This window comes from Scatophagus argus, chromosome 2 (genome assembly GCF_020382885.2).
Source record: "Scatophagus argus isolate fScaArg1 chromosome 2, fScaArg1.pri, whole genome shotgun sequence".
Taxonomy (NCBI): domain Eukaryota; kingdom Metazoa; phylum Chordata; class Actinopteri; family Scatophagidae; genus Scatophagus; species Scatophagus argus.
Window position 1 is genome coordinate 5,002,679 of NC_058494.1, and position 10,001 is coordinate 5,012,679.

The 10,001-nt window shown below is 42.9% G+C and overlaps 1 protein-coding gene across 1 annotated transcript; it reads left to right on the plus strand.

Moving 5' to 3' along the window:
* The first annotated feature begins 3,877 nt into the window (after positions 1-3,877).
* Positions 3,878-6,174, plus strand: LOC124066522 (perforin-1-like). Its single transcript, XM_046402959.1, has 3 exons — positions 3,878-3,980; positions 4,164-4,702; positions 4,835-6,174. Exons 2-3 carry the CDS (start codon positions 4,164-4,166, stop codon positions 6,018-6,020), a joined length of 1,725 nt encoding a protein of 574 aa, XP_046258915.1. The 5' UTR covers positions 3,878-3,980; the 3' UTR covers positions 6,021-6,174.
* Positions 6,175-10,001: the final 3,827 nt, after the last annotated feature.

Consider the following 10,001-nt stretch of genomic DNA (forward strand, 5'->3'; position numbering starts at 1 on the left):
TGGGAGGCATTGTCCAGTATGGACAGAATCTTATCCAGGGTCCGTTGTTCTGCTACTGACACTACAGAGTCCAGCTCTGTGCACACCACAGATCCTGCCCTCCGCACCAGTCTGTCCAGCATAGAAGAGGACGCTGGACACCACAGTCTGGTTGAACATCAGCAGCAGTGTTTTGCAGATGTTAAAGGACCCCAGCCTCCTCAGGAAATACAGACAACTCTGTGTTTTCCTGTGAATGGTGTCTGTGTTCACTGACCAGTCCAGTCTGTCATCCAACTGCAGACCCAGTTACTTGTACGTCCTGACCACCTTCACCTCCGTGCCCTCGATGGAGACCGGTGTGGGATGGGGTCTGTTCCTTCCTATTGATTGGCTAAGTCTGTGTCCTTGCGTTGGGGAATGTGTGTTGAGTGGATGAAGGGGGAAGCAGACCCATTTGCATGGGGATGGATGTGGATGGGTGTTGAGTGGGTTGAGGGGGTAGAGGGGATAATGGAGACATTAGAATGAGAGTCAAACCTGTTGAAGAACTGGTTGAACTGGTTCGCTCTCACTGTGTCCCCTTCTGCAGTGCTGAAGGTCTTTTTGCAGCCTGTGATGGTCTTCATTCTGTCCCAGACCTCCCTCATGTAGTTTTGTTGCAGTTTCGGTTCCACCTTCCTACTGTAGGACTCCTTGGCCTCCTTCAGGCAGACTTTGAGCTCGATCTGTACCTGCTTCAGCTCTTCCCTGTTTCCCTCCTTGAATGCCCTCTTTTTCCTATTGAGGACGTCCTTGATGTCGCTGGTAATCCAGGGCTTGTTGTTGGGGAAGCAGCGCACAGTTCTGATGGGAAGAACAATGTCCCTGCAGAAATTTACGTAGTCCATAAAACAGTGTGTGACCCCCTCGATGTCCTCACCGTGTGGCTCCATCAGCACATTCCAATCTGAATCGAAGCAGTCCCTCAGGGTCTCCTCTGCTACCACTTCCTGAAGCAGCGGGTGAATGTGGACTGCTTCTGAATCTTCCGTGTGTACTCAGGCTGAAGAAACACCAGGTTGTGATCATTTTTTCCCAGTGAGGGGAGGGGGGTGGCTGTGTAAGGGTCTTTAGTGTTAGCATACAGGAGATCTATTGTCCAGTTCAGTTTGGTGGGACAGTCCACAAATTGGTAGAAATTTAGGTCATCTGGGTCAATGGAAGGTTTCTTTAATAGCAGTTTGATGACAGCCACCTTAAAGGCCCGTGATACATAGCCTGTGACTAAAGAGAGATTGATCTGGTTCAGTATAGAAATGTTAACCAAGGGAAAGACATCCTTAAGCAGTCTAGTTGGGAACGGATCAAGTAGACAAATGGATGACTTGGATGAGGTAATGACTGAAGTTAACTCTGAGAGGTGAATCGGGGAAAAACTGTCCAAACATACTTGAGGTTTGAAGGTTGTTATAAGAGAAACTGTATTTGGTGTATTTCTGCCACTTCTCGCTCTGATGTTCACAATCTTATCAGTGAAGAAAGCTAAGAAATCATCACAGCTGAGAGTCGGGGGGATGCATGGCTCAACAGCATTATGGTTTTTAGTTAGCCTGGCTGCAGTATTAAAGAAGACTCTAGGATTGTTCGTCTTCCTGTCTATTAATGAGGAGTAATATACCCTTCTGGTGCTACGAAGTTTTTTTTTTTATACATTAATAAACTATTTTTCCAGGTTTGCCGGTCTTCTACACATTGGCTGGGATGTGATTTTCTTTTCAGCTGTCTAGTTTTCTGTTTCAATTCAATTCAGATACACCTCTTTCACTCTGATATCTATATTGCTTGGTATGGCAAAGTATGTGGGCACCAAGAGGGTCCTGAAAGTGTGTTCATGTATAAACATACCCCAAAAATAAACTACCTCAACAAAAATTAAAGTAGTATGCAAAATGTATGTGTTTAAAAAATTACAGACAGATATGACAGCTTCCATGTTCTTTATTAATTCTTTAATTAAATTAATTAATTAATTAATTAATTAATTAAAAGATACACAAAAAATGGTAAGTCGAGGTTCTGTTGTTAAAATGACATTACATTAAAAAAATACATAATACATACATAACAATACTTGAAAATTTAGGTTTAGGAATTAGGACTTGAGACTTGTCAGTCGGGCGGCACAGTGGTGCAGTGGTTAGCACTGTCGCCTCATAGCAAGAAGGTTCCAGGTTCGAATCCCGGTCTGGGCCCTTCTATGTGGAGTTTGCATGTTCTCCCTGTGCCTGCGTGGGTTTTCTCCGGGTTCTCCGGCTTCCTCCCACAATACCAAAAACATGCACATTAGGTTAATTGGCTACTCTAAATTGCCCCTAGGTGTGAGTGTGAGAGTGTGTGGTTGTTTGTCTTTGTGTGTTGGCCCTGCGATTGACTGGCGACCAGTCCAGGGTGTACCCCGCCTCTCGCCCGTAGTCAGTTGGGATAGGCTCCAGCTCCCCCGCGACCCTGACGGATAAGCGGTATAGAAAATGGATGGATGGACTTGTCAGTGTTGATCTGCGACTTCCTCAAGACTTGAGACTTACTTATGACTTACTAAATGAAGACTTGGTCTGACTTCTGTTTATTAGCACAAAACACAAATAACAACTGAGGCTGATAGGAATGTTATTAGTTTTACGTGTGTTTGGTCACAAATAAATGTTTTGGACAAACTGAAATTATGAGTTGATGATGGTGCTAAATGGTCTACAGTTTCTACGAAATTTAATGGCAGTAGACAGAACACAGTTGTTGAGTCATTTCACTGAGAACCACAAACTGTATCTTACACTAACACTAGAGGAAAAACTGTTGAATAATCAGTCATTGGGATTCATCCTATGTGGACCATGGATATGCACACAAAATGTCTTGCAATTCCATAAAAGTTGTCCAGATATTACAGTCTGTGTTATGGTTTGGCGTTGTGTGTTTTCTGTTGTGCTTTTCTCTTGGTGCTCTCTGTTTACCTTTCCATTTTCTGTTCCTTTGGCAGAGTCTGTGGTGGCAGGGGGTGTGGCTGACTCCTCCTGTTGGCAGCTTAGACACACCTGAGTTGTATCAGCTCATTCTCTCCTCTACTTAAGCCTGGCCTCCACTCCTGCTTGCTGCCAGATTATTGCTCGCTCTACCCATGCATGCGGCTCATTAGAGGATACCTGGATTCTCCTATAGAGGTTGTCTTTCAGTCAGCCAGCGCCTTGCTTCCACAGCCTGCTTAGTTTTCTGTATTTAGTTTGTGGAGTTTATTAAAAGAACCTTTGTTCCCTCTCACCAGTGAGTAGTCTCTGCTTTGGGGTCCTTGTTTTTTAAAGAACCTAACAGTCTGGACTTAAGAGATGAAATGACAGACATTGCAATCCATAGTACCATGCTGTTAGCAAGGAGAAAAAATAGTGTTAACCTCAGGCCCCTAAACACTTTAATCTCATTAATCTTTGTAAGAATTTAAATTGAGACTGACAAGGCAAAGCTTGTTTGATGAGAAAAAAAAAAATAGATAAAATTTTCAGAGAGTCTTTAACTCGTTAATTTGTCTGGGAGGTGTTTGAAAAACTGCTGAAACTTGCGGTGTTCTCATAGACTAAGAATGCTTTGTTGTTGCCTTAGCCACATTTAATCAAACCGGAGAGTTGAAAATGAAGAAAAGTGGAATTTGTGTTTTGTTAGTATCTGGACTATGTTTTACATTTATGCTCCATGTGCTTGAACCAGCCTACTTTAGCTACATTTTCAAATGTAATCTTTTATTACAAAGTCATGCAACCCACAGTCACCCTAATCTTCACCCCTTTAATCTTGTTTCTCATCTCAATATGGTGTGAAGGAAAGCAGAAATGTGTGAATGCAGCGGGTTAAATATAAAACTTGCTAGAATCCAATCTATCACCAGTAAGGACTCCACCTCCAGGGCATAAATATTAGATTGTAAGTCAGATTTGAAAGCCGCTGACCAGAGCTAGTTGTCTACAGTCAAGGCAAGACACCAGAGTCCTTTCTTTTTTGCATTGAGTTTTTGTTTTGTTAATATTCATATTCCTCATATTTGTTCAAAATCAATGCCAGTTTGTACTACAACTGTATATTTAAATATTGTTGAAATATATTTTTTTGATGTGCATGCCTCTGATGTTTTGTCACTTTTTATTTCTTTCATACAGATGGCAAAGCTGTGGCACCTCATGCTCCTGTGCTGGGCCTGGAGTCCTCTGTGTCTGCCGGCCACTGTGAGCTTCATTGGTACACCACAGGAGTGTCAAAAGGCTCACTTTGTCCCTGGTTACAATCTGGGTGGAGAAGGCTTCGACATTGTCACGATGCAGCGAAAAGGTGCCTATATCATTGACACTGAAACATGGAAACTTGGAAGCAATGGCTCTTGCAGGCTGTACAAAAACAGCTACATGAATGATGAGCAACAGAAGGTCCCAGTTGCTGTGGTGGACTGGAGAGTCCTCCCGAAGTGCAGTTTAAAGGTCTCCGGTCTACTGTATGATTCAGTCGAAACTCTTGTCAATGATTCCACATCATCTGTGTCCAATGATTGGAAAATCGACCTCGATATCCCTGTACGTCCGTCTGTCTCTGTTGGGGTGGGATTTGGAGGTTCCCACTCCAAAGAGTCTATCTTCGGCATGCAAAAATCGAAACAAGATCGCTACACCTTCTCTCGCCATTCTGTCCACTGTACATTCTACAAGTAAGTATCTGGACAGAGGACTGATACATGGTTTGTTAGCAATAATGACAGCACTTTTTAAAAAGAACAGTAACAGTGACGTGAATAAAATGTGACTGTGATTGTGATTTGTATACTTCTTGTGCTTCACAGTTACAGAGTGGCAACAAAACCTCCACTGAGTCACGAGTTTGAATCAGCTGTGAACTCCCTTCCTTCATATTCATGTAAGACTGCACAATTGTATCGCAGTATGATCGACACATATGGCACACATTACATCACAAGGGTGTCTCTTGGAGGGGAAATGAAGGCAATCACTTCAATCAAGACCTGTCAGGCAACCATGAATGGCCTGTCAGCAACAGAAGTCAGTGATTGTTTGTCAGTCGAGGCCTCAGTTAGCTTTTCACGTTCTGCCAGCATTAATGCCATGTACAAACACTGTCAGGAAAAGAAGAAGAAGTTAGGCTCAAACAGCAGTTTTAGCAGCACGTTTAATGAGCGTAACACAGAGATCATTGGTGGAAATATCAATGGTGCTGATATCCTCTTTGAAGGACAATCAGACCCCTCCATCTATACAAGCTGGGTCAACTCACTGAAAACCTCACCTGATGTTGTCCAATACAACATCAAGCCCCTGCACACCATACTGCCAAGTGGTCATCGTGCCAGTGCCGGACTGAAGAAGGAGGTGGGGGAGTACATCAAGAAAAATGCAGTGCTGAAAAAATGCTCAGAAAGCTGTACGATTGGGCAAAGATCCAGCAGAAGGGATCCTTGTGCTTGTGTTTGCAACAGTAATCAGAATATCAAGTCTAACTGCTGTCCTGCTGGTAAAGGTCTCGCAACATTAAGAGTCTTCAATCTTTATGCAAACAAGCTTTATGGTGATAAGTGGACTCAGACAGATGGTTCAGTTGAGGTTAGATATGGTGACCAGATAAAGCGCACTGCCATTATAGCAGACGATGACAATCCAAGATGGTCAGAGACATTTCAGTTTGGACAAATAACCATCAGCATGAAAGACAAACTTACATTCAGTGTTTATGATGAGGATAGCTACTGGGACAGTGATCTGCTTGGCAAGTGTACATTTGATCTGCGTAGAGGGAATGTGGAAGACAGTTGTATGTTGGACCACGGTACCTTCTTCTTCTCCTATGAAGTGAAGTGTGCGCCAAGTCTTGGTGGTGACCAGTGTCAAGAGTACATACCAACCCCCATGAGCCCCTCTCTGGCCAAGGTCTTCCACACCAGAAATGGGGTCCTTCTTGGGCAGAGAAACAGTGTGCCATGTAAATCAATCAGTCAGGATGTGGTCAGCTACTGATTTGAGATAGAATGATACAATATATTACGATTTACTTTTACTTTGACTTTTTTTGCAGTAGTTGCTTTTATCTTTTCTGCTATGTAGTTTTTTAATCTTCGTTTTTGTTTGATATATCTTCACAAAATCTGAGAGTAAAGCATCAACAAAGACATCGCTGGTCTCTGTGTGAGTCTATGATTTAAAACATCAAATGTACTTTTGTAGTTTACATATCAAAACTGAACACACACACACACACTCACACACATATATAAAATAAAACAAAGTAAAAAATAAAAGAGGCAGTATGCAACAAAAGACTGGAGTTGCACCTCGCCTAAGAAAGTTGTGTCTGGGCTTGTCAACCAGAGGTCCTCAGGCAGGCTGTTCTAAAGTGACAGGGGTCATTAATAGCAAAGTCCCAGTCACCATTAGTCACCAACCAATAGTTAGGCACAACCAGTATTGATTTAAGATGAAGATGAACTTTATTGATCCCGCAGTGGGGAAATTCACCTGTTGTGGCAGCTCACAAGAACACAAGAAGAGTGCAATAAGTGTGCATAAACAGTTACAAAAAATATAGAGGTGAAATAAATTAACAATTTACAAGGTAAGTAAAAATAGTACACTATAAAGCTATATACAAGTCCTCATAAGGGAAGAAAGAGGACTAGACCATAGAATTATACAGCCTAACAGCAGCGGGAATGAAAGACCTGCGGTAGCGCTCCTTCCTACACTGAGGGTGTAGCAGTCTGCCACTGAAGGAGCTGTTCAGAGCCTCCACTGTCTGATGCAGAGGATGAGAGGTGTTGTCCATGATGGATGTCAGCTTGGCTAACATCCTCCTCTCACCCACCTGCTCCACGGAGTCCAGTGGGCAGCCCAGGACAGAGCTGGCCCTCCTGACCAGCTTATTTAGTCTCTTCCTGTCCCGGTCCGTGCTGCCCGGTCCCCAACAGACCACAGCATACTGAATAGCAGAGGCTACCACAGAGTCATAAAAAGTCCTTAGGAGGGGCCTGCACACTCCAAAGGACCTCAGTCTCCTCAGAAGGTGGAGGCGACTTTGGCCCTTCTTGTACAGGGCATCGGTGTTATGTGACCAGTCCAGTTTATGGTTGAGGTGGACACCCAGGTACTTGAAACTGTCCACAATCTCAATGTCCAAGCCTTGGATGTTCACTGGTGTGTGTGGTAATGACCTTCTCCGAAAGTCAATCACCATCTCCTTTGTTTTACTGGTGTTTAAGCACAGGTGGTTGCGCTCACACCAGTCCACAAAGTCCACGATGACTGACCTGTACTCCGTCTCATTCCCCTCAGACACACAGCCAACAATGGCTGAGTCGTCAGAGAACTTCTGGAGGTGACATCTGCTGGTGTTGTAGGTGAAGTCCGAGGTGTAGAGGGTGAAGAGGAAAGGTGAGAGTACTGTTCCCTGGGGGGCCCCCGTGCTGCAGACCACCACCTCAGACACACAGTTACGCAGTCTCACATACTGTGGCCTGTTGGTGAGGTAATCGATGATCCAAGCAGCCAAATGTCCGTCCACACCTGCTGTCTCCAGCTTCTCTCTCAGCAGCACCGGCTGAATTGTGTTGAATGCGCTAGAGAAATCAAAAAACATGATTCTCACAGCGCTCCCAGCACTCTCCAGGTGAGTCAGCGCCCGGTGCAGCAGGTAGATGACAGCATCATCCACCCCAATGTTTGGCCTGTAGGCAAACTGCAGCGTGTCCATCGCTGTACTCGCCACAGAGCGAAGGTGACTGAGGATGAGCCTCTCCATTGACTTGACAGACCTCATGTTACGACCTGGCACCCACGGCTTTGAGAACTTTGAGGGAATTAAGGGCTTGAGAACTTTGAAAGTTGAAATTGTAACTTTGACTGTTGTCAAATGAAGTACAGCTGAGACCGTAGTGATGTTGAAAATTGTTCAGGGTTAAATAAATACCCAAGGGTGACATTTTCTAAAGACAGAGACTGTAGGGAGGGAAGTGATGTCAAATGCAACAATCAGATCTAGAAGGACCCGGACTGAGGAAGTACCAGCATCCAAAGTCATGAATATGTCTTTAGTGTCCTCAACCAGTGCACTTTCATTACTCACGGTGCATTTATTAACTGATGGTGCATTAACCCGTCAGGCTCTATCTTGTGTGGTACAATGAAAATATAGTCTATCTATCTATCTATCTATCTGTCTGTCTGTCTGTCGAAGGCTAAAATTTGACTGGAACTTTGACAATTAGGAATTATTGCTTGAGCGGGCAAGAAAACGCGAGAAAACCATTATGCATAACAAATGTAATTTTGTAATGGGTCTATAATTTATTTGCTGATGTTTATAATGAAGAGAATTGTAGGACCAACTCTTTCAAGTACCCCCTTAAGGAGAGAAGTGGACTTAAACCATGTGAAAAACTACATAGACTTAATTATGTGTAAAACTGACTATAAATGGATTATGTCTTCACTGCTTAGCTTCAGTGCAAGTCCTTGTAGCTTAATACTGTGATAAGGTGTCCTACATAACAGACATGGCGGTGAAAATGCAGATAGATACAGATAGATAGATACTGTAAACAGATGGATAGGTCTCACTGCACAATGAAAGAAGGAGCCACATCAAAATACTGAAATCCTTACCTTCATTTTCACTTTCCTCTTGCCTGCTATCAAACACTGACCCCTTTACCAGAAACCAACTCACTTGCTCTTCCAAAACAGGTCATCTTTAGTTCTTCAACCTGACAATCTCCTGCTGGCCTGGCTTATCCACACACTATTCCTTTCTCCTTCCTTTGCTCCTAGAAGAAAAGAGACAGAGACAAAGGGATTTGCCTCACGGTAGGTAGCTGTTTTATGTGAAGCATATGAGAAAAGAAAGAAGAAAGCAGAGAGGTTTTTTGGTGAGGCTTGGCAAAGAGAGCTAGGAGCCCACTTGAGGAGCAGTGGGTCTTAGAGCTGGATGATTTGTTTGGAGAAGCCCTCTCCAGCCAAAAGCAGGATTAACTGTGCACAGGTTCCCATGGAACCAAAGAGAGGCAAAGAGGGCTTCTTGAGGTTATCACACCCCTGCATGACTGCATAATGCATGTATGTAGACACACATCTAAAAACATAAACATAATCACAGATTTAAATAGCAACACGCATACAAGAATATTAATAGAAACATTAAGACTACAGTAGGTGTGCTAGTTTTTAATAATAAAGTCATAAAAATAAAAACCTACTCTATGTTACCCATGATACTCGCCAAAAAATATACAGTTCAATGTATGGCAACACCAGTATATAAAGATAAACTTCTGGGTACTTTACATAAGCTAAAACATAATGTTTTTAAAATCATAATTAATATACATTTATATCCATGTTGAGTAATGTTGTAAGTTGATTAGGTAAACATCTGGACATTTCAGCATTGGTTTATATTGCACACTGAAGTCTGTCTTTGTCATTGAGATGCTCTGTGAAAATGAACTTGAGGTGTGAACTTGAACAGGATGAAAAGGTTGAGACTAACACAGTTTAAATGAACACATTCTGACATGTCACAGAAGGAAAAGCTCAGGTGTAAGTTATATAATGAATAATGGCTGAATTCAATTTAGCTGGTTCAGTTTCAGGTTCCTAGTATTCTACATGTCACTGTCACATTGTCATGGCTTCCTGGGGCACTTGAACAAAGCAGATGAAGTGTTTAAGTTATTAGTCTATCTGTGTTTCCACTTTGCTACGCAGTCTTGTTTAGAAAGTTGAAAGTAGATTTAAAGATCCACCCCAGTGTAAGAAAAATACACAGGGCATTATTAACTGTTTAATCACTTTCATGCATGCAGACAGCAACAAATGTTTCAGAATGTAGGGCAGTCCATATGTCACTGCCCCACATTTTCTTCAATTAAGTGGTCCCACAAAGGGCATTTTGCCGTGCTTTCATGAACAAATTTTTGAAAATACGTTGGCACCAGATTGCCCAAC

Excerpts from the sequence above, each read along its gene's own strand:
- LOC124066522 (XM_046402959.1), top strand. The coding sequence starts at position 4,164 with ATGGCAAAGCTGTGGCACCTCATGCTCCTGTGCTGGGCCTGGAGTCCT. Across the intron at positions 4,703-4,834 it reads GTCCACTGTACATTCTACAA|TTACAGAGTGGCAACAAAAC; the intron begins GTAAGTATCTGG and ends TGTGCTTCACAG.